Source organism: Corythoichthys intestinalis, chromosome 13 (assembly GCF_030265065.1).
Source record: "Corythoichthys intestinalis isolate RoL2023-P3 chromosome 13, ASM3026506v1, whole genome shotgun sequence".
In the NCBI taxonomy this organism is placed as follows: Eukaryota; Metazoa; Chordata; class Actinopteri; order Syngnathiformes; family Syngnathidae; genus Corythoichthys; species Corythoichthys intestinalis.
Window position 1 is genome coordinate 7,128,007 of NC_080407.1, and position 25,360 is coordinate 7,153,366.

Sequence of the window (25,360 nt, forward strand, 5' to 3'; positions counted from 1 at the left end):
TTTTTCTGTAAATTATTGTTGGAATGGAAAGATATGACACAAGATGGACATATACATTCAACATACAGTACATAAGGACTGTATTTGTTTATTATAACAAATCAACAAGATGGCATTGACATTATTAACATTCTGTTAAAGCGATCCATGGATAGAAAGACTTGTAGTTCTTAAAAGATAAATGTTAGTACAAGTTATAGGAATGTTATATTAAAACCCCTCTTAATGTTTTCGTTTTCAATCAAAAAATAAACTAGTAGCCCGCCATTGTTGATGTCAATAATTACTTACGCAATGCTCATGGGTGCTGAAGTCTATAAAGTCAGTCGCACCTAATCGCCAGCAGAGGGCGGCAAAATTCCATAAAACAGAATTAACAAGTGGGCATTTGACTGTACTGTCATTTAAATCTGTCTGAGCGGAGCATGTGCGTTAATTGCGTCAAATATTTTAACGTGATCAATTTAAAAAATTACCGCCCGTTAACGCGATAATTTTGACAGCCCTAATTAAAACCCCTCTAAATGTTTTCGTTTTGATAAAATTTGTAAAAATTTCCAATCAAAAAATAAACTAGTAGCTCGCCATTGTTGATGTGAATAATTACATATTATGGTGCTTAAACCCATAAAATCAGTCGCACCAAAGCGCCAGCAGAGGGAGACAAAAAACACAAGTAACAAGTGGAAATGACAGTTCTATCATTTTAATCTGTTTGAGCGGGGCATGTGCGTTAATTGCGTCAAATATTTTGATGTAATTAATTTTAAAAATTAATTACCGCCCGTTAACGCGATACTTTTGACAGCCCTAGTTAATACCGTTTTCTAATTAACAGACTGACCTTTTCCCTTGCCATTAATTATGATTTATTGTTGGACTTGACATTAGCTGTCACATGATAGCTTGTTTGCTTTGGCATTTAAACAATGACATTCAGAGGATGAGCGTTTTGGATGCGCTTCTCAAAACAGTCCAAAAACATTAGGTTGCACAAAAATAATCTTGCTCTACAAAAAAAAAAAAAAATGTTGCAGTCATATTTGAAACTCCTAATCTGTAAATCCACTCCGGTAACAGGAATGTACTTCTATGAAGTTAAGGAATGCAAAAATAATTGTCCAAAATGTTCAACAAAAATGACGTTTGGCGTCTTTTAAGGCCTAGAGGGAGTTCACAGACTTTGTGGTCCTCGCATTGATGAAATCTGTTTTCCTGAAGCCGCACTGTCGAGTACAAACAGACTGGTTGTTAGCTCTTGTAATAGCAATGAAGACAAACTCCCACTTCTTTGATTGCTCACCTTTTTATAGGTCGCATGGAGATCAGTGTGCTCCCACATGGAGTGTAGTAGGACACATGCTGCTACACCTGCTCTACTTGGTCCATAACTGGGAAATACAGTGTGTAAATATATCCACAGTGGTTTGAAAAAGTATCGGACACTTATGGAATTTCTCACATTTCTGCATAAAATCCCCATCAAATATGATGATCATTGTCAAAATCACACAGATGAAAAAACAGTGTCTGCTTTAACTAAAACCACCCAAACATTTATAGGTTTTCATATTATAACGAGGACACCATGCAAACAATGACAGAAGAAAGGGGACAAATAAGTGAACCCTCAGCTTAACTCATTTGCTCAAAAAAACGTATAAATACGCTCTATTTTTAATTGTTTCAGTGTCCCAAAGACATATTTATACGTATTTTATGGGTTTTTTTCATTAGAGACATCTCTGGGTTCTCATTCAATTGAGCTCCAAAGCACAAAGCGGAAAATCCATTTTAAAGCAATAAAACTGGCCACTGGAGGGCAGTAGCGCATTTGGTAAGACCCGCAACCCGATTCAATGGCAACGAACGGCAGAAATGCGAGGGGTGTACTCACTTTTGTGATACACTGTATTTGTAAAACTATGGTCAAGAACGGTGTTCATGGGAGGACTCCACGGAGGAAGCCACTGCCGTCTAAAAAAACATTGTTGCTCCTTTAGTTTTCAAAAAAAGGTACTTGGGCACGCCACAGGGGTTTTGGTAAAAAAATAGGGTTGTTCCGATCATGTTTTTTTGCTCCCGATCCTATCCTGATCGTTTTAGTTTGCGTATCGGGCAATCCCGATATTTCCCGATCCAACTGCCTTTTTTTTTGTTCCCGATTCAATTCCAATCATTCCTGATAATTTTTCCCGATCATATACATTTCGGCAATGCATTAATAAAAAAATGAACAAAACTCGGACGAATATATACATTCAACATACAGTACAAAGTACTGTATTTGTTTATTATGACAATAAATCCTCAAGATGGCATTTACATTTTTAACATTCTTTCTGTAAGAGGGATCCACGGATAGAAAGACTTGTAATTCTTAAAGGATAAATGTGACTTTGTATATCGTGACTAAATATTGCCATCTAGTGTATTTGTTGAGCTTTCAGTAACTGATACTGCAGCCATTTAACTTCTGCCCAAATGCATGATGGGAAGTGCAACCATGACTGTGTGTAGGGGCACCAATTGATACATCTTCTCTGTGTTGGGAAAGAACATAGGGTGTTAAGAAAATGATCAACTACTATCTTTCTTCCCCACATTGCCTCCCACGAATTGCTGAGAGAGGTATTGTAAGGCTTTAGCCACATAAAACATTACTCCAAAGGCTGTCAAAATTCTCTCTATAGTCATTATACGCTGCTTTTCAGCGCCATCTATAGGTAAAACGGCGTCTTTATAGATTGAACGCGACAATGCGTGAGTGGGTCATGCAGCGCATGCGTTAATTAATTAACGTGATTAATTTTTTAAAAATTAATTACCGCCGTTAACGGGATAAATTTGATAGCCCTACTTTAAGCCAAAACGACTCTGGATGAGAGAAAGACATTTTGTCCGTAACGTGAAATAAAATTAGAAAACGATATACAGTGCCTTGCAAAAGTATTCGGCCCCCTTGAACCTTGCAACCTTTCGCCACATTTCAGGCTTCAAACATAAAGATATAAAATTTTAATTTTTTGTCAAGAATCAACAACAAGTGGGACACAATCGTGAAGTGGAACAAAATTTATTGGATAATTTAAACTTTTTTAACAAATAAAAAACTGAAAAGTAGGCCGTGCAATATTATTCGGCCTCCTTGCGTTAATACTTTGTAGCGCCACCTTTTGCTCCAATTACAGCTGCAAGTCGCTTGGGGTATGTTTCTATCAGTTTTGCACATCGAGAGACTGACATTCTTGCCCATTCTTCCTAGCAAAACAGCTCGAGCTCAGTGAGGTTGGATGGAGAGTGTTTGTGAACAGCAGTCTTCAGCTCTTTCCACAGATTCTCGATTGGATTCAGGTCTGGACTTTGACTTGGCCATTCTAACACCTGGATACGTTTATTTTTGAACCATTCCATTGTAGATTTGGCTTTATGTTTTGGATCATTGTCCTGTTGGAAGATAAATCTCTGTCCCAGTCTCAGGTTTTGTGCAGATACCAACAGGTTTTCTTCCAGAATGTTCCTGTATTTGGCTGCATCCATCTTCCCGTCAATTTTAACCATCTTCCCTGTCCCTGCTGAAGAAAAGCAGGCCCAAACCATGATGCTGCCACCACCATGTTTGACAGTGGGGATGGTGTGTTCAGGGTGATGAGCTGTGTTGCTTTTACGCCAAACATATCGTTTTGTATTGTGGCCAAAAAGTTCAATTTTGGTTTAATCTGACCAGAGCACCTTCTTCCACATGTTTGGTGTGTCTCCCAGGTGGCTTGTGGCAAACTTTAAACGAGACTTTTTATGGATATCTTTGAGAAATGGCTTTCTTCTTGCCACTCTTCCATAAAGGCCAGATTTGTGCAGTGTACGACTGATTGTTGTCCTATGGACAGACTCTCCCACCTCAGCTGTAGATCTCTGCAGTTCATCCAGAGTGATCATGGGCCTCTTGGCTGCATCTCTGATCGGTTTTCTCCTTGTTTGAGAAGAAAGTTTGGAAGGACGGCCGGGTCTTGGTAGATTTGCAGTGGTCTGATGCTCCTTCCATCTCAATATGATGGCTTGCACAGTGCTCTTTGAGATGTTTAAAGCTTGGGAAATCTTTTTGTATCCAAATCCGGCTTTAAACTTCTCCACAACAGTATCTCGGACCTGCCTGGTGTGTTCCTTGGTTTTCATAATGCTCTCTGCACTTTAAACAGAACCCTGAGACTATCACAGAGCAGGTGCATTTATACGGAGACTTGATTACACACAGGTGGATTCTATTTATCATCATCGGTCATTTAGGACAACATTGGATCATTCAGAGATCCTCACTGAACTTCTGGAGTGAGTTTGCTGCACTGAAAATAAAGGGGCTGAATAATATTGCACTTTTCAGTTTTTTATTTGTTAAAAAAGTTTAAATTATCCAATAAATGTTGTTCCACTTCACGATTGTGTCCCACTTGTTGTTGATTCTTGACAAAAAAATTAAATTTCATATCTTTATGTTTGAAGCCTGAAATGTGGCGAAAGGTTGCAAGATTCAAGGGGGCCGAATACTTTTGCAAGGCACTGTATATATATATTAAAAAAAGGCATGTCCGATATTTTTTTGCCGATTCCGATACTTTGAAAATGACGTGATCGGACCCGATCGATCGGCATCTTTAGTAAAATATTTTGTGGACTGATAAAACCAAAGTTGAATTGTATGGGAGTAACACACAACGTCATGTTTGGAGGAAAAATGGAACAGCTCACCAACATCAACAATTCATCCCCACCATGAAGGATGGTGGAGTGAGCATCATGATTTGGGGATGTTTTGCTTGCTCGGGGCCTGGACAACTTGCAATAATGGAAAAATGAATTCAAAAGTTTTGCAGGAAAACTTGAGGCTGTCTGTCAGACACTTGATTAAAAAAAAAAAAAAAAAAGGGTGGATGCCGCAACAAGACAACGATCCAAAACACAGAAGTAGATCGACTTCAGAATGGTTTCAGAAGAACAAAATACACTTTCTGGAGTGGTTAAGTCAAAGTCTAGACTTGAACCCTATTGAGATTAGTGCTGCAACGATTAATCGATTAACTCGAGTATTCGATTAGAAAAAAAATATTCGAATTAAATTTTGTTGCTTCGAGTATTTGTTTAATTAAAGTGGCGTTTTTTTCACTTTTATTTTATTTTATTAAAAATTTAATTTAAAAACAACTAAAGTGGCGTTGTAATGGTTTATTTTGAAAGTGTTTGCATTTAGTTTTATTGATTAGGGTGGATACACTGCCCGGTCTGCCTCTTTTCACATGGCTGAATCCAACTGCTCCCTGTTAAGACCAACGTAAGCTAAGTTTTTGTTTGAGCTAATGTTTTTTAATACATTCATAATTTAGTTTATAGGTATATTTAGTCGTTTTTAGTGGGAGTATGTGTCTGAACCACTTGTTAAGAAGAGCATTGTAAAAAAAAATAATAATAATAATAATTTAGCATTTTATAGCATTCAAGCTAGTGGAATATTTCTATGTAAGTTAGTGAATTGTTCTTTTGTTGTACATTGATCCAAATAAAAAAAGAAAAAAATACCGTTTGAGGCTCAGCTAAGGTATTTAAATTTTTCATGTTTCTTATCAGATTACTCGATTATTCGAACTAACTAGTCCATCGATTAATCGACTACTAAAATATTCGATAGCTGCAGCCTTAATTGAGATGCTGCGGCATGACCTAAAGACAGCGATTCATGCCAGACATCCCAGGAATCAGACCGAACTACAGCAGTTTTGTAGAGAAGAATGGGCCAAGATTAGTCCTGATCGATGTGCCAGGAAGTGTCTGGTTGAAGCTATTGCTGCCAAAAGGGGAGCCACAAAATATTAAATATGATGTTTCACTTACTTATTTTTCCCCATTCTGTCATTGTTTGCATGGTATCCTCATTAAAATATGAAAACCTATAAATGTTTGGGTGGTTTTACTTAAAGCAGACACTGTTTTTTCACCTGTGTGATTTTGACAAAGCTCAAATCACATTTGATGGTGATTTTATCCAGAAATATGAGAAATTCCAAATGATTCAGAAGATATTTTTTCACATTTTTTCAAAGAAAAAAAAATCATGTATAATTGACAAACTGCTGACTAACCCGTTGTCCTTCTTGCTGATGTTGCAGATCTTCGGGAGGGCGTCCTGGCTCAACATAGCTCGAACATTTTGCACGTCGCTCTGGCTCAAGTTGACAAGAATGTGACACAACGACGCCGTCACGTCCGAGGGGAGGTCGTGTCCCGTGTCATTGTTGGGCATGAGCTCCACCACTTCTGGCAACACCTGCTTTACTGCAAATTGGAACGTTGTTTTCAAACAAAATATCTGACGGCGGCGAGAGAGACGATTTACCAATATCTGGGTGCAGCTCTGGAAAGCGCGACAGATTTTTGAGAAGCGACACGGCCGTCCTTTTCACATTGCGCTCGCCCTCTTGCAGCATTTTCCTCACGTGCTGGAGGCCGTTCTCCTTGCGCACGACGGTGTAGGCGATCGCTTCAGTCACCTGTGGACAACTAAGAACGATTAGCTGGAAATTCTCATGTTTTGCCACAAGAGGGAGCCAAAACGAGAAGACATTTCACCGGTCCGTTTCCGGCCGTGATGTTCTGCAAAGCTCCGACTGCCGCTTCTTGGGTGTAATGGCGACCGCTACGGGCGATGAGTGACAAATACATCCGGATGGTAATGGAGCTCCACAGCCACTCGATGCCACGAGGGTTGGCCTTCTCCTCCAGGAGCGTGCGATGACGCTGCTCTTGCTGGTCGACACGGAAACCAGTTTTGAATCTCAAATCCAAATCTGTTGTTATCATCCGTCAAGTTTACCTCTTTGGTCTTGACGCCGCGCTGAGCAAAACATCCGAGCGCCTTGGGCTTAAGCGCCACGTCTTCTTGCGACGCCGGGAGATTGGAAGCGTATTTGTTGGGAAGCTCCAACTCGATTTGATATGACAAGTTGTGCAAGATGCACACGCAATTCTCCGTGGACTTTTTGGATATGAAAGCGACAGATTAATACGAGACGCGAGCCTCGTGAGAGGAACGCGGGTTTTAATACCACCTTGTCATCAGCTTTGTAGTCGGACACGGTTCGTCGGATGTAGTAAACTAGAGAATCGATGAGGTTCTCGCAATCCCTCATGGCTTTTCTCCCATCCGGACCGGATGAGCTCAGGTTTCTAAAAAGTTCAACAAGTAAAAAAAAGCCAGTTGGCGTTGTAACTTTTGACAAGAAGCTCTTTGTAAAGAAGCTTCAAAAACAGACGAATAGGCGCTTTCAAATTTGAGAAAGGAGAACGTGATGAATAATTCAGCGCTTCAGTCTTTTTAGACTTTTAGCTTCCAAGATGATGTACATTGTACCACAAAAGTGAGTAAACCCCTCGCATTTCTGCAGATATTTAAGTATATCTTTTCATGGGACAACACTGACAAATTAAATTGACTTTTTTGACACAATGAAAAGTTCATTGTTTTTCCCCTCAAAATAACTCAAAATATAGCCATTAATATCTAAACCCCTGGCAAAAAAAGTGAGTACGCCCCTTAGAAACTACATCCCTAAATGTCCAAATTGAGTACTGCTTGTCATTTGCCCTCCAAAATGTCATGTGACTCATTAGTGTTACTAGGTCCAGGTGTGCATATGGAGCAGGTGTGTTCAAATTTGTAGTGCAGCTCTCACACTCTCTCATACTGGTCACTGAAAGTTCCAACATTGCACCATATGACAAACAACTCTCTGAGGGTCTTGAAAGACGTATTGTTGCGCGATTAAAATTTTTAATCGTGTTAATTACAGCTTAAAAATTAATTAATCGTAATTAATCGCAATTCAAACCATCTATAAAATATGCCATATTTTTCTGTAAATTATTGTTGGAATGGACAGATAAGACACAAGATGGACATATACATTCAACATACGGTACATAAGGACTGTATTTGTTAATTATAACGATAAATCAACAAGATGGCATTGACATTATTAACATTCTGTTAAAGCGATCCATGGATAGAAAGACTTGTAGCTCTTAAAAGATAAATGTTAGTACAAGGTATAGAAATTTTATATTAAAACCCCTCTTAATGTTTTTGTTTTGATAAAATTTTCAATCAAAAAATAAACTAGTAGCCCGTCATTGTTGATGTCAATAATTACTTACACAATGCTCATGGGTGCTGAAGTCTATAAAGTCAGTCGCACCCAATCGCCAGCAGAGGGCGGCAAAATTCCATAAAACACAATTAACAAGTGGGCATTTGACTGTACTGTCATTTAAATCTGTCTGAGCGGGGCATGTGCGTTAATTGCGTGAAATATTTTAACGTGGTTAATTTAAAAAATTAATTACCGCCCGTCAACGCGATAATTTTGACAGCCCAAATTAAAACCCCTCTTAATGTTTTGATAAAATTTGTAAAATTTTCAGTCAAAAAATAAACTAGATGATGTATAGTGTACCACAAATGTGAGTACACCCCTCGCATTTCTGCAGATATTTAAGTACTGTATATCTTTTCATGGGACAACACTGACAAAATGACACTTTGACACAATGAAAAGTAGTCTGTTTGCATCTTATATCATAGAGTTGATTTATTTTCCCCTCAAAATAACTAAAAATATATCCATTAATATCTAAACCCTTGGCAAAAAAGTGAATACGCCCCTTAGAAACTACATCCCTAAATGTCCAAATTGAGTACTGCTTGTCATTTGCCCTCCAAAATGTCATGTGACTTGTTAAGGTTACTAGGTCCAGGTGTGCATAGGGAGTAGGTGTGTTCAAATTTGTAGTGCAGCTCTCACACTCTCTCATACTGGTCTCTGAAAGTTCCAACATGGCATCACATGGCAAAGAACTCTCTGAGGGTCTTAAAAGACGTATTGTTGCGCGACACGAAGATGGCCAAGACTACAAGAAGATATTTATGCATGTATTTAAGTATATCTAAATATAGCCATTAATATCTGAACCCCTGGCAAAAAAAGTGAGTACACCCCTTACAAACTACATCCCTAAATGTCCAAATTGAGTACTGCTTGTCATTTGCCCTCCAAAATGTCATGTGACTTGTTAAGGTTACTAGGTCCAGGTGTGCATAGGGAGTAGGTGTGTTCAAATTTGTAGTGCAGCTCTCACACTCTCTCATACTGGTCTCTGAAAGTTCCAACATGGCATCACATGGCAAAGAACTCTCTGAGGGTCTTAAAAGACGTATTGTTGCGCGACACGAAGATGGCCAAGACTACAAGAAGATATTTATGCATGTATTTAAGTATATCTAAATATAGCCATTAATATCTGAACCCCTGGCAAAAAAAGTGAGTACACCCCTTACAAACTACATCCCTAAATGTCCAAATTGAGTACTGCTTGTCATTTGCCCTCCAAAATGTCATGTGACTTGTTACAGGAGTGCTGTCAGCATTGCTGCAGAGATAGTTAGGGCTCAGACCATATGCCGGACTCTACATCAAATTGGTGTACATGGCTGTCACCCCAGGAGGAAGCCTCTTCTGAAGACAGTACACAAGAAAGCCCGTAAACAATTTGCTAAAGACATGTCAACAAAGAACATGGATGACTGGAACCATGCAACATACAACATGTCAACTGTCAATATTTTGTGTGGCCACCACTATTATCCAGAACTGCCTTTACTCTCCTGGGCATGGAGTTGACCAGAGCTTCACAGGTTGCCACTGAAATGCTCTTCTACTCCTCCATGACGACAATGCGGAGCTGCCGGATATTTGAGACTTTGCGCACCTCCACCTTCCGCTTGAGGATCCCCCAAAGATGTTCTATTGGGTTCAAGTCTGGAGACATGCTTGGTCAGTCCATCACCTTTACCTTTACCCTCTTCAGTAAAGCAGTGGTCATCTTGGAGGTGTGTTTGGGGTCATGTCATGCTGGAACACAGCCCTGCGACCCAGTTTCTGGAGGGAGGGGATCATGCTCTGCTGCAGTATTTCACAGTAGATGTTGGAGTTCATATTTCCCATAATGGAATGTAAATCTCCAACACCTGCAGCACTCATGCAGACCATGGCATTCCCCACCACCATGCTTGACTGTAGGCATGACACACTCATCTTTGCACTCCTCACCTGGTCGCCACCAAACATGCTTGAGACCATTGGAACCAAACAAATGAATCTTCGTCTCATCAGACCATAGGACATGGTTCCAGTAATCCATGTGCTTTGTTGACATGTCTTCAGCAAACTTTTTGCTGGTTTTCTTGTGTACCTTCTTCAGAAGAGGCTTCCTCCTGGGGTGACAGCCATACACACCAATTTGATGTAGAGTGCGGCATATGGTCTGAGCACTAACTATCTCTGCAGCAATGCCGACAGCACTCCTGTAACGAGTCACGTGACATTTTGGAGGGCAAATGACAAGCAGTACTTAATTTGTACATTTAGGGATGTAGTTTCTAAGGGGCATACTCACTTTTGTTGACAGGGGTTTAGATATTAATGGCTATATTTAGATATACTTAAATATCTGCATAAATATCTTCTTGTAGCCTTGGCCATCTTCATGCAGCGCAACAATACGTCTTTTAAAATCCCCAGAGAGTTCTTCGTCATATGGTGCAATGTTGGAACTTTCGGTGACCAGTATGAGAGAGTGTGAAAGCTGCACTACAAATTTGAACACACCTGCTCCATATGCACACCTCAACCGAGTAACACTAACGAGTCACATGACATTTTGGAGAGCAAATGACAAGCAGTACTCAATTTGGACATTTAGGGATGTAGTTTCTAAGGGGCGTGATCATTTTTGTTGCCAGGGGTTTAGATTTTAATGGCTATATTTAGACATACTTAAATATCTTCTTGTAGCCTTGGCCATCTTCATGGAGCGCAACAATACGTCTTTTAAGATCCTCAGAGAGTTCTTTGTCCTATGGTGCAATGTTGGAACTTTCGGTGACCAGTATGAGAGAGTGTGAGAGCTGCACTACAAATTTGAAAACACCTGCTCCCTATGCACACCTGGACCTAGTAACACTAACGAGTCACATGACATTTTGGAGCGTAAATGACAAGCAGTACTCAATTTGGACATTTAGGGATGTAGTTTCTAAGGGGCGTACTCACTAAAGTCACATGACATTTTGGAAGGAAAATGACAAGCAGTACTTAATTTGGACATTTAGGGATGTCGTTTCTAAGGGGCGTACTCACTTTTGTTGCCAGGGGTTTAGATATTAATGGCTATATTTAGATATACTTAAATATGTGCATAAATATCTTCTTGTAGCCTTGGCCATCTTCATGGAGCGCAACAATATGTCTTTATAAGATCCTCAGAGAGTTCTTTGTCCTATGGTGCATTGTTGGAACTTTCGGTGACCAGTATGAGAGAGTGTGAGAGCTGCACTACAAATTTGAACACACCTATTCCCTATGCACACCTGGACCTAGTAACACTAACGAGTCACATGCCATTTTGGAGGGCAAATGACAAGCAGTACTCAATTTGGACATTTAGGGATGTAGTTTCTAAGGGGTGTACTCACTTCTGTTGTCAGGGGTTTAGATATTAATGGCTATATTTTGAGTTATTTTGAGGGGAAAATAAATTAATTATATAAGCTGCACACAGACTATTTTTCATTGTGTCAAAGTGTCATTTTGTCAGTGTTGTCCCATGAAAAGATATACTTAAATAAGTGCAGAATTGCAAGGGGTGTACTCACTTTTGTGATACACTGTATTTATGCAAAAACATATTCATACCAGCAACAAACGGAAGGTTTCTCACAACATGATGGGCTCACCTGAGGCAGCCGGTAGCGTTATGGAAAACCTCGTCATCAGCGAGAAGTTCGTCTTTGGGGTTCTCGCCTTCGGAGATGCCGGAGCTCGGCACGAGGACTGACTTCGTGAGAACTTCCAAAGCTTCTCTGGAGAGATTTTCCTTCAATAGGTCATGAGAGGACAAGTTCCACAGAAGTCCTGATCAATTAAAGGTCATCAATTTAGGAAGAACGCCTTGCTCGCAGTCTGTAAATGATGCAGTTTTATGACAAAACCAACCAGCGAGCTGTCTTCTGGTCTCCATGTCGCGACTGTTCTTCAAGACGCGCAAAATGGTGGCCAGACCGGCGTGATCTTTCACCTCCATTTTGTTGTCGCTGCTTTGGTACACGACGTTACGTAGAGCAGCAGCAGCGGCCCTTTGTACTTCCTCTTCGTCGTTGTTGAGAAGCTGCAACAGCTTCTTGATGCCGCGCATAAAATAAACCTGGAAATGGAATTAAGATGTACAGTGGGGCAAATCAGTATTTCGTCAACCAATAATCGTGCAAGTTCTCCCACTTGAAAATATTAGAGAAGCCTGTCAACAACCTCCACCATGAGACAGAATGTGGAAAAAAAAAAAAACAGAAAATCACATTGTTTGATTTTTAAATAAATTTATTAGCAAATCATGGTGGAAAATAAGTATTTGGTCAATACCAAAAGTTCATCTCAATACTTTGTTATGTACCCTTTGTTGGCAATAACAGACACCAAACGTTTTCTGTAACTCTTCACAAGCTTTTCACACACTGTTGCTGGTATTTTGGCCCATTCCTCCATGCAGATCTCCTCTAGAGCAGTTTTGGGGCTGTTGTTTGGCAACACGGACTTTCAACTCCCTCCACAGATTTTCTATGGGGTTGAGATCTGGAGACTGGCGAGGCCACTCCAGGACCTTGAAATGCTTCTTACCAAGCCACTCCTTTGTTGCCCTGTGTGTGTGTGTTTGGGATCATTGACATGCTGAAAGACCCAGCCACGTCTCATCGAAGGAGATTTTCACTCAAAATCTCTCGATACATGGCCCCATTCATTCTTTCCTTTACACAGATCAGTCGTCCTGGTCCCTTTGCAGAAAAACAGCCCCAAAGCATGAGGTTTCCACCCCCGTGCTTCACAGTGGGTATGGTGTTCTTCGGATGCAATTCAGTATTCTTTCTCCTTCAAACACGAGAACCTGTGTTTCTACCAAAAAGTTCTATTTTGGTTTCATCTGACCATAACATATTCTCCCAGTCCTCTTCTGAATTATCCAAATGCTCTCTAGCGAACCGCAGACAGGCCTGGACGTGTACTTTCTTCAGCAGGGGGATACGTCTGGCAGTGCAGGATTTGAGTCCCTGGCGGTGCATTGTGTTATTGATAGTAGCCTTTGTTACTGTGGTCCCAGCTCTCTGTAGGTCATTCACTAGGTCCCTCCGTGTGGTTCTGGGATTTTTGCTCACAGTTCTTGTCATCATTTTGACGCCACGGGGTGAGATCTTGCATGGAACCCCAGCTGGAGGGAGATTATCAGTGGTCTTGTATGTCTTCCATTTTCTAATATTTGCTCCCACAGTTGATTTCTTTACACCAAGCTCTTTACCTATTGCAGATTCAGTCTTCCCAGCTCGGTGCAGGTCTACAATTTTGTCTCTGGTGTCCTTTGACAGCTCTTTGGTCTTGGCCATAGTGGAGTTTGGAGTGTGACTGACTGAGGTTGTGGACAGATGTCTTTTATACAGATAATGAGTTAAAACAGGGGCCATTAATACAGGTAATGAGTGGAACCTCGTTAGAAGAAGTGAGACCTCTTTGACAGCCAGAAATCTTGCTTGTTTGTAGGTGACCAAATACATATTTTCCACTCTAATTTGGAAATAAATTCTTTAAAAATCAAACAATGTGATTTTCTGTTTTTTTATTCCACATTCTGTCTCTCATGGTTGAGGTTTACCCATGTTGACAATTACAGGCCTCTCTAATCTTTTCAAGTAGGAGAGCTTGCACAATTGGTGGTTGACTAAATACTTATTTGCCCCACTGTAACTCGTATTAATTCTGACTTAATAATGTACGTAAACACCAAAGATTCAAACCATCTTCCTGGCATCGGCGCTCTTGAAACACTGAGATTGGATGTTAGCGGCGGCTCTGATCAGCGTGTCCTCATTCTGATGAGTCAGCAGGTTGACGGCCCGCTCCAGCGTCATCTCAGGAGGCTTTTCTGATCTTGTGGGCGAGACGAGGAATCATAAAAATAAAATCTAATTTAGGAATGCATCAAAATAAAGTCTTACAGAGTTAAGACATTGTTGGTTTGGATCAGCTGAGACCCCGCTCGGCCCCCCAAGTCCGCCTCCACGCTGTTCATCAAAGGCGGGTACGTGTTCAGTCGGAGAAGCCTTTGACGGAACTGGGGTGCAACGACCATCCCCTCGCTTTGCTGGAAGGCCGACTCGTTCCAGGCAGACCTGTGTCTAGGCCGGCCAAAGGACACGTCCGACCAATCGCGGAAGCTACAGTCGGCGGCTGGCGTGGAGGTGCAGGTGGGCCCCCGACGCCTCGCTTCAGAAAGGGTGTAGCGCTGATTCGAGCCCAGTGAGCGGCCAAGCAGGGAGCAGTTCCTGTGGGATATGCTGCGGACGGGCAGAGTGCAGGCGCCGTTAAAAACAAAATGGTGCCGAGCAGTGTCGGGCGTCTCCGGCGGGGAAACCTCCACTCTTCTGGACGGCCTGCGCAAACGCTCAGTGTTTGACAGAAAGCAACCATTACCGTTTACCTGTGGAATAAAACAAACTGCTTTCAGTATAAAAGGTAAAGCAGTGAGGGACCGATAATAATACAGTGCAGGCGAGAAGTCAAAAGGCAAAATTTATTGGTAGTCGTCAGTAGGGGTTTGACAAAATATCGAAATGGTGATACAATGGTTTGGACGTGTGTCACCGTCAACGCCACCCAATGTGTAAGAAATGAAATAAATGTACCGTGATGCGAGGCCTCTGTCCGTCAGCAGCATCAAAACTCTTTAAGGCACTTCTCTGTAAATGGACACTGCCTGAAACAAGTTGAGTTTCAATTTGAGTGTTGGGTTACGTGCTTGTGTAATCACCTGAATGCATCGTGGCCCTTCCTGGAAACTAAATACAGTGGTATGAAAAAGTATCTGAACCTTTTGGAATTTCTCACACCTCTGCATAAAAACACCAATCAAATGCCATCTGATTTTGTTCAAAATCACACAGATGAAAATACAGTGTCTGCGATAACTAAAACTGCCCAAACATTTATAGGTTTTCATATTTTAATGATGATAGCATACACAAATCAGCTCTGTGATCTAGAACCAAGTAATCATGTGAATCCTTTGTGCGTGTACGCCCGTTGGCAACCGACCCTGAGCGTTTTCATATTTTAATGAAGATATAATGCAAACAATGACAGAAGGGGGGAAATAAGTAAGTCAACCCTTTGCCTAATGAGACTTAAGGAGCAATTGACACCAATATTTACCAAATCATTTTAAGTCAGGTGTGTGCCCAATCACTGATGAGTGGTTTAAAGCTGCCCTCCCCACTATAAAACACTCACCTGGTAAGAAATGTCTTAATGAGAAACATTGTCTGATGTGCATCATGGTCCGTTCACCAAAGATGACGCCAAGAGTTCAGCGCAGAATACTCAGAGAGGTAAAAAAGAACCCTAGAGTGTTGTTTCCAGGTTCGCGGTGAATCAGTAACAGGCACACTTTTGCAAAATAGACAATGTTTATTGTTAGAAAATGCAGAATAAATGAGATTTATTGATTACAATCCCACAAGAGCAAGCAGCAGGTGCCAAAAACAAGCATAACATGGGTAACGATGATATTAGATTGAGTTTGTCAATTCAGAATCCCCGCGCTACCGTTACAGCACAACCGAGTGTTCCTTAGCAATGAAAATAGCTTACCGTGACAAATGAGCGAGAGCCAACGCTCCGGTAAGGCGGCAAAGGAACAAAGCCAGGCGATCCGTACGTGACCCGCTGGCGGACTTCACTGGTCACCGGGAAATGCCCGGTTTTTGTAGGAACGCGCCACATGGGGGCAAAGACGGCCAACCTCCGCTCCCAGGCGGCACGGCCCCATCCAATGACAAAGCTACTTTTGGTTGAGCCCCTCGAAAAAGGGGCTTTTCTTTGCGTGGTTCCCAGGTTATGCCGTCCGGTAGCAGATGTTGTGTTTCCACGGTAAATATAATGAATGCAAAACAAGTTATCTCGTGAGATTCCCTCCTAACTATGGAACCCAGGCATGTTAGAAACAATACTATGGTACAAAGCAAGTTATCTCGTGAGATTCCCTCCTAACTATAGGACTCAAGGTAAAAACAATAGAAGTTGTTACAATCTAGGTCACAGAAGCAATCATACATCACAAAGGCATAATGTAATATTTTCCCCCCATCAAGTGTCTGCTAAAGACTTACAGAAATCCCTGGCACAGTCCAATATCTCTGTGCACACACACCAACTATATGTAAAACTATGGCCAAGAACGGTGTTCATGGGAGGACTCCACAGAGGAAGCCACTGCTGTCTAAAAAATATTGGTGCTTGTTTAATGTTCGCAAAAAAGCACTTGGATACTCCACAGACGTTTTGGCAAAATATTTAGTGGACTGATGAAACCAAAGTTGAATTGTTTGGGAGTAACACACAACGTTACGTACGTAGGAAAAATGGAACAGCTCACCAACATCAACACCTCATCCCCAACGTGAAGCATGGTGAAGGGAGTATTATGATTTGGGGCTGTTTTGCTTCCTCAGGGCCTGGACAACTTGCAATCATTAATTGGGAAAACCTGAGGCAATCTGTCAGACAGTTGAAGCTAAAAAGACGATGGAAGCTGCAACAAGACAATGATCTACAACACATAAGTAAATCAACCTCAGAATGGTTTCAGAAGAACAAAATACACGTTCTGGAGTGGCCAAGTCAAAGTCCAGATTTGAACCCCACTGAGATGCTGTGGCATGACCTAAAGACAACGATTCATGCCAGACATCCCAGGAATCTGACTGAACTACAGCAGTTTTGTTGAGAAGAATGGGCCAAGATTAGTTCTGATTGATGTGCCAGACTGATCTGCAGTTATGGAATGGAATGGAATTTTATTGTCTTCATCATCGGTATCATTGACAATCATTGACAATTACAAAATGTGATATGATTTGCCCGAAGGAACCGAAGAAGAAGACAAAGGCGGACGAGATGAAGCATATGCTTATCAGTTTCCCGTCCCCCATACAACTAAAGACGCACATTCATGCATGGAACATACATCAAGACTGTACAATAACACAATCAACAATCTGAGTTTAGTAACTTAGCGTCCATTCAAGCATCTTAATTAATTTCAGGGTGTACAAGGTTATGGCTTGGTCATGTCCCAGACATTTTTTCATCTGTTTGCTGTGGAACATTTTGTTGTGGCTATGTGTGTGGCAAAAGTGATTATGTGTTATCACAGCTGGTGTGAGTAGCGGCAACAATTGGCGCACACAAAGGTCACTGTAACAGTTTCATCAGACATGAATGTATAAAATCACACAACATGCTGTACATATTTTATCCCAAGATTAATGTCTCCACAACGAAAACATGAGTTTCTCGTTTTCAGCGCGAAGTAACTGGAGCTCTCTGACGATTTCTTGATTCTGGTTTTAAATCAAGCCAGTCAAGGAGACCTCCAACTTCTGTATGAAGGACTTTATTTCATCCAAGTCTCCAGGTTTCAAATTCTTTGGAGCCATACTGGGAGTCGAGCTTGCTGGCCCTGAGCGCTTATCGGTTAGGAGTGCGTCTGTATGCTTTGAAGGCTGAGCAGCAAACAGTTACAGCAAAAGCAGTTACAGGAAACATTTGGTTGAAGTTATTGCTGCCACAAAATATTAAATGTGATGGTTCACTTACTTACCCCCCCCCGTTCTGTCATTTTTTGCATACCATTCTCACTAAAATATGACGAACTATAAATGTATGAGTGGTTTTAGTTCAAGCAGACACTGTTTTTTCATCTGTGTGATTTTGACAAAGCTCAGCTCACATTTGATGGTGATTTTACGCAGAAATGTGAGAAATTCCAAAAGGTTCAGATACTTTTTCATACCACTGTAAACTAACTCCCACAAGTACACATTTGCATGACAGGTAAATCGCAAGCTGACACTTATATTTGACATCCAACGAGAGTCAGAAGTAGGTTGCGTAGTACAAACTATAACCACAATAATTAACATAGTATTCAAATAACTGCCAGAATGTCAATCAAAGCAGAGCTGTGACTCTCATTGATGAATACAATGAATGCAAGCCTAAAATAGCATAACAACCAAAAACAAATGACCAGAGAGTCCAAGGTCTGCTCTTGTATAATCAATACTAGTTAAATATTTGATAGTTTTAACTAATAGGATGCATCCATGTTGCTGTTGGGCGGATGAATGAGCCTGCAGAAACCTGTTGGACCAGCAAAATACAAGGTGACATGCATTCCAGTGTAAAAAAAAAAAAAAAAACATCAAGCTTGTATTTGGCGGTCAAAGCAGACTTCAATAGAAATAGAAATTCAGTTCTCTCAAACTAACCTAAAAAGTCTTATTTACTTGTTTAAAATGTTCAACAACACTAAGGGTCATAGGTGGAGTTTGAGTTTTGACTTTTATCATAATAAGTTGACAATGAGCATTTTTTGTTTCCCATCATTCTTGAGGGGAATTCTAAATCAGGCTGCTTAGGCAATATTTTTCGCCAAAATTGTCATCTATTGAATATGGTACACCCGCCGGTGTCGTGCCATTGTAGTTACCCCACTCAAAAATTGTATCCCCTGGGCGGAGCCATATGGAGGTAGATTTGTGTCTTTATTATTCAACCCAAAAAATGTCGCTTCAATTAAAAAAAAAAAAAAAAAAGTGTTTGAATTAGGGCTGTCAAAATTATCGCGTTAACGGGCGGTCATTAACTCATTTACTCCCAGAAACGTATAAAGACGTTCTATTTTTAAATGCTTAACTGTCCCACAAACGTATTTATACGTCTTTTGCGTTTTTTTGTACAAGAAGCATCTAGAGCTTCCGATCTATCGCCGAAACAAAAAACAAGCCTCAAAACCAATTTTAAAGCAATAAAACTGACCACTGGAGGGCAGTAGCGCATTTGTTAAGACGCCACAACCCAATTCAAACAGTACAACTTTATTAGGGAAGTTAGCAGAGCCCCTCCGCAGCTTGCTGCTCAGGTCCCACCGCACGCTTGAGTGTCCTGCATGGAAACGCGCACGGCCAAACCAGTTCCCCCCCAGGAACATAAGTTCCCCAGGCGAACGAGACAGTGGTCACCACAAAAAAAAGACTAAAAAAAAAAAATCCATCTTTACGAGACAGTCGGCAATGAGGGAAAAGTTTAACCGCTGTCGCAGCCACCAAACGTCATCTCTCAGTTAGGTAAGTGTGAATAAATTGTTACTTTGCTAGCAAAAGCTCTATTTGGCTGGTTGTTCATGTTATTTTGTAAAAGAAAAACATTATTCAGATGTTTGGGATGTCACTGAAGCAAAAAATAGCCGTGTTAAAGTCAAAGTTATGTTTGAAATTTTTGCTTTTACAAAAAGCTCATTTTCTCCGTTTTTTCATCAGAAATTGGAAAATTGCTCAAACTAAGCTATTTTCTAATGCTGATTTCTAAAGAATGGAAAAAGATATGAACTTACTTTTTTGTCTGCTGAAAGAAGAGAGTCTAATCTTTCTTTTGGTGGGTTCCATGTTTATGTAGCAATTGAACAGAATTTTTTGTGGGCCTTGGAAAATCAGTCAAAATCTAGTAAAATGGCCGGGAGCGAAGGGCCTTGCTCCGGTGAAAATGGCTGGGAGTGAATGAGTTATTTTTTTCAATTAATTACGTTAAAATATTTGACGCAATTAACGCACATGCCCCGCTCAAACAGATTAACACTAGAAAACCTAGCAGAGGCCAATTCGGCCTTTCCCAAAGACAAATACTCCTAATATTCCCAAGCAATGGCCAATTTGGCCTCGCCTCCTAAAAAACCCAGAGGTGGCCCAAATGACCCAAGTGGTTTTGAATTAGTAAGTCGTTGTCCGAAAGACAGCAACCATTCATATGCAAATGCAACCACTAGACTTACATTGTGTTAGAATGCGGCCCAAAAGGAGGGGAACACACCACTGTTGCACAATTCATGTGATAGTTTGTGTCAGTTCAAGTCAAGCTACATTTATTTATTTACATTTATTTATGGAGTTTTATGCTTTTTACAAATTTTTAACTCACTTCTCCAATACTTCCCACAGAAAAACAGAAAAAATGGCCCAAATGTGTACATTGTTTTGCAAAAAAGCATTTTAGAACTGCAATTTGAGTTTAAAGCAGGATCGTGTGTATGGTTTAGAATGACTGGATCGGGGCATGAAGCATAAATTTTGGTCATTTTGTCTGAAGTAACTACAAGAAAACGTGTGAAAACCTTTGAGTAAAAGGTCCAGTTTGTTCTTCATACTCAATAAAACGTAAATCAATTCACTTTTGTCTGTTCCACAGACTGTTGTACTTGTTGTGTGGTACCATTTTTGGGACCCGTAACAACAGCACACATTAATAAAATGTGCAAAACCCCATAAATGTAGCTTGACTTGAACTGACACAAACTATCAAATGAATAGTATTACTGTTGTGTCTTACCCTCCATTTGGGCCGCATACCAACACAATGTATGTCTAGTGGTTGGATTTCCATATGAACGGCTGTTGTCTCACGGACAACGACTTGCTAATTCAAAAGCATTTGGGTCATTTGGGCCACCTCTGGGTTTTTCGGAGGAGAGGCCAAATCGGCCACTACTTGGGACTATAAGGAGTACCAGAATTCTCTGGGACTTCTAGTGTTAAAATGACAGCAGTGTCATGTCCACTTGTTACTTGTGTTGTTTGTCTCCCTCTGCTGGCGCTTGGGTGCGACTGATTTTATGCACCATGAGCATTGTGTAATTATTGACATCAACAATGGCGAGCTGCTAGTTTATTTTTTGATTGAAAATGTGACAACTTTTGTGAAAACGAAAACATTAAGAGGGGTTTTAATATAAAATTTCTAGAACTTGTACTAACATTTATCTTTTAAGTACTACAAGTCTTTCTAGCCATGGATCGATTTAACAGAATGTTAATGTTAATGCCATCTTGTTTATTTATTGTTATAATAAACAAATACAGTACTTATGTACAGTATGTTGAATGTATATATCCGTCTTGTGTCTTATCTTTCCATTTCAACAATAATTTACAGAAAAATATGGCATATTTTATGGGTGGTTTGAATTGTGATTAATTACAATTAATTAATTTTTAAGCTGTGATTAACTTGATTAAAAATTGTAATCGTTTGACAGCCCTAGTTTGAATGCAAAAATTTTTTGAAACGCAATGTGTTTGAATGCAAAAATAAATTTGAAACTCAAAAGACTCCCACCCAAAAAATGCATGTGAAAGCTATTTTTCTTTTATTTTTTCTTTTATTTATTTATTTATTTTGGTTGAAGTCAAGTTATTTTGATTGAAGCAACTTTTTTTGATTGAATATTTGAGATTGAAAAATTTGCATTTGAACACTTCATTTTTCATTGAAAACGTTTTCTTTGATTGAAGCAATCCTTTTTGTGTTTGGGCCATATTATGATTAGGACATTTGTGTCTAAATCATTCAATCCCCCCAAAAAGTTGCTTGAATCACAAAAAATATTTTCGGTCCCAAAAAAAATTGTTTTTAATCATTTTTTTAAATGTTTTTTTTTTCTAAATTATATGCAAAGCAAATGACCGTCTAAGGTGCTCGAAAAATAATTTTGACCCATTTTTAAAATATATTTTTTTGTTTATTTCATTCATTTTTGTTGCTGTTTTATTCATAGGCGGAGTTTGACTTTTGGGGCAGGGGGGGCACAACATGTTGATGACCCCAAAACGCAGTGTCAGCAATAAAATTAACTTACAAGAATATTTATAATAATAAGTTGACAATGAGCGTTTTTTGTCTAAATCAGGCTGCTTAGGCAATACTTTTCGCCAAAATTGTCATCCATTGAATATGGTACGCCCGCCTGTGTCGTGCCAATGTAGTTACCCCAGTCAAAAATTGTATCCCCTGGGCGGAGCCACATGGAGGTAAATTTGTGTCTTCGTTATTTAACCCAAAAAAATGTCACTTCAATTAAAAAAAAAAATGTATTTGAATGCAAAAATACATTTGAAACTTAAAAGACTCCCCTCAAAAAAATGCATGTGAAAGCTATTTTCCTTTGATTTTTTATTTTATTTATTTATTTATTTATTTATTTATTTTTATTTATTTATTTTTGATTGAAGCAACTTTTTTGATTGAATTGAATATTTGAGATTGAAAAATTTGCATTTGAACACTTCATTTTTCATTGAAAAAGTTTTCTAAAAACAATCCAAAAAAATATTTTCGGTCAAAGAAAAAAAAATTTAAAAAAAAAAAAAAAAATTTCCCCATGATTTTTTTTTTTTTTTTTAATTATATGCAAAGCAAATGACCATCTAAGGCAGGGGTCCCCAAACTTTTTCCTGTGAGGGCCACATAACTCTTCCCTTCTCTGATGAGGGGCCGGGGTCAGTTTGTAACAGAAAAAGTGTAACGATTGCAGGAGTGTAAATGTAAAATGTAAAAATGTATTGTTTTTCAGAAAGCCACAATCAAATAACCCTTTCTGGATTCTTCACGGAACAAAATAAAATAAAATAGAATAATATAAACTATTAATTAAATAGATAATAACCAAATAACCCTCTCAGGGTTCTTCACAGAAAAAGGCAGGAAATAAATAACACAAGTAAAAAAAATTAAATGTTCATGGGGCCGGACCAAATGTGGAGGCAGGCCATATCCGGCCCGTGGGCCGTAGTTTGTGGACCCCTGGTCTAAGGTGCTCGAAAAATAATTTTGACCCATTATAAAAATATATTTTTTTGTTCATTTCATTCATTTTTGTTGCAGTTTTATTGCTTTTCAACATATATATATATATACAGTATATATATATGTATAGGAAAGTCAATTACATGCAATGACACTTTTCAGACACCGGGAGGGGGGGGGGCTGCCCTGGTGCCCCCCCATAAAATCCGTTTATACTGAGGGTGTGGTTTTGAAAAATTAATCTGTGAAAAGTATCGTGTAATTCATTGCGTTTTTTTTTATATAGTCTAATCCTCATTTGGGATTACACCACATTGGCAGAGTGAAAGTTATCATAATAAGTATAATACTGCATATATGAATGGTAGGTTTACGTCATCAAAATGCTAAATAAAAAGGAGACGGGAATTACCATTTGATGCGCTCCTTTTAGCCTTCCTAGCCAAAGTGAGTTGAACCTGCTGTTGCACCCGCAGACTGCGGTCGCCCGTTGTAAACCAATCCGAGGATCGAGCGCTCGGCTCGGCCGGCAAGGCCAAAGTGCTGTCGGTGTCCAGCCCGTTGTGGTAGTCGAGTCTTGGCAGCGCCGATTTAAAGAACTCCTCCATGGTAGCTCGAGTCCTAATATTTTCCGTTTTTACGCCTGCATCATTGTTAACTCCAATTTCTTTCCCGGAGGAAATGTTTTCTCCTGTTTTTGTCCTTCTGAAAATCCATCCGGCAGGTAGTGACGTTATGATGGGCGGGTCTAATCTACCTGCGGTGTCAGGTAACTCCATTGTGAGTCACTAAAAACGCGCCCACTTCCAAGGACAATTCTGATTGTTTTTACTATCTTTTTCAGATTTCACAAGAGCTCTAAAAAGAAATTATCATTCAATAATGAAATTAATCATATTTTTGCCTGAAAAATTTCCATCAAATGGTTAAAGTTGTCACAATTACTCATTAAACTAAATTAAAATGTACTGCCCAAATTTCTCCTTTTTATTGATTTATGAATATTTTAAACGTCCCTTTTAATTGTATCTCTCAAGAGATCTAAAAGGATACATAAAGGCTGTATTAACCACCTTTGTATGCATAAACGGAGTTTCAGGGGGGCCTGGCTCCCCTGGTAGCTGAAAAGTGTCATTGCATATAATTAACTTTCCTGCATAAGTTGTACAGCATCAAAGCAAACAACAAAAATGAATGAAATGAACAAAAAATATATTTTTTAGGGCTGTCAAACGATTAAAATTTTTAATCGAGGTAATTACAGCTTAAAAATTAATTAATCGTAATTAATTGCAATTCAAACATCTCTAAAATATGCCATATTTTTCTGTAAATTATTGTTGGAATGGAAAGATTAGACACAAGACGGATATATACATTCAACATACGGTACATAAGTACTGTATTTGTTTATTATAACAATAAATCAACAAGATGGCATTAACATTATTAACATTCTCTTAAAGCGATCCATGGATAGAAAGACTTGTAGTTCTTAAAAGATAAATGTTAGAACAAGTTCTAGAAATTTTATATTAAAACCCCTCTTAACGTTTTCGTTTTGTTAAAATTTGTAAAATTTTCAATCAAAAAATGAACTAGTAGCTCACCATTGTTGATGTCAATAATTACACCATGCTCACTCATGGTACTAACCCATAAAATCAGTTGGAACCAAGCGCCAGCAGAGGGCGCCAAACACAAAAAAACAAGTAACAAGCAGACATTACACTGTACTGTCATTTTAATCTGTTTGAGCGGGGCATGTGCGTTAATTGCGTCAAATATTTTAACGAGATTAATTTAAAAAATTAGTTACCGCCCGTTAACGCGATAATTTTGACAGCCCTAAATATAATATAATAATAATAACACTATTAATTAAATCGATAATAGCCAAATAACCCTCTCTGGGTTATTCACAGAAAAAAGCCAGGAAATAAATAATACTATTGAGGAAAAAAAAAAAAATGTTCAGGGCCGAACCAAATGTGGACCGTAGAACGCGATAATTTTGACAGCCCTAATATTTTTATAATGAGTCAAAAAAAATTTTCAAACAGATTATGTGACTAGCACCTTAGACGGTCATTTGCTTTGCATATTATTTACAAAAACAAAATACTAGGGGAGGGCAATATTATTTTTCCAAATGATTTTTTGAAAAAAATTCCTACCCCATAATATGGCCCAAACACAAGAAGGATTGTTAAAATCAAACTTTTTTTAAAATTAAAAATTAAGTGTTCAAATTGAGTCTCAAATATTTTTTCACATTCAAAATTTTTTTTTTCTATGATTGAATTTTTTCTTTTTTTGATTGAAGTATTTTTTTGTTTGGAAACATGTTTTTTGTTTGAAGCAACTTATTTTTTTTGATTAAAACAAAGACACAAATGTCTTAGCCAAAATGTGGCCCAAACGCAAAACAACATTACTTCAATCAAAAAAGTTGCTTAAATAAAAAAAAAATAAATAAATAAAAAAAAAAAAAGACATCAATAAAAAAAAAAAATAATAAA

The 25,360-nt window shown here is 39.1% G+C and overlaps 1 protein-coding gene across 1 annotated transcript; it reads right to left on the reverse strand.

Annotated features, from left to right (window-relative positions):
- Positions 1-1,080: 1,080 nt before the first annotated feature.
- pkp2 (plakophilin 2) lies at positions 1,081-23,654 on the reverse strand. The gene is made up of 13 exons (XM_057855429.1): positions 23,251-23,654; positions 14,828-14,898; positions 14,141-14,622; positions 13,940-14,072; positions 12,096-12,303; positions 11,837-12,014; positions 7,095-7,212; positions 6,860-7,021; positions 6,616-6,792; positions 6,383-6,536; positions 6,129-6,321; positions 1,304-1,391; positions 1,081-1,226 (listed from the first exon to the last, which is right to left on the reverse strand). The coding sequence occupies exons 1-13, from the start codon at positions 23,615-23,617 to the stop codon at positions 1,164-1,166; spliced, it is 2,394 nt and encodes a 797-aa protein (XP_057711412.1). The 5' UTR covers positions 23,618-23,654; the 3' UTR covers positions 1,081-1,163.
- Between the last annotated feature and the right edge of the window lie 1,706 nt (positions 23,655-25,360).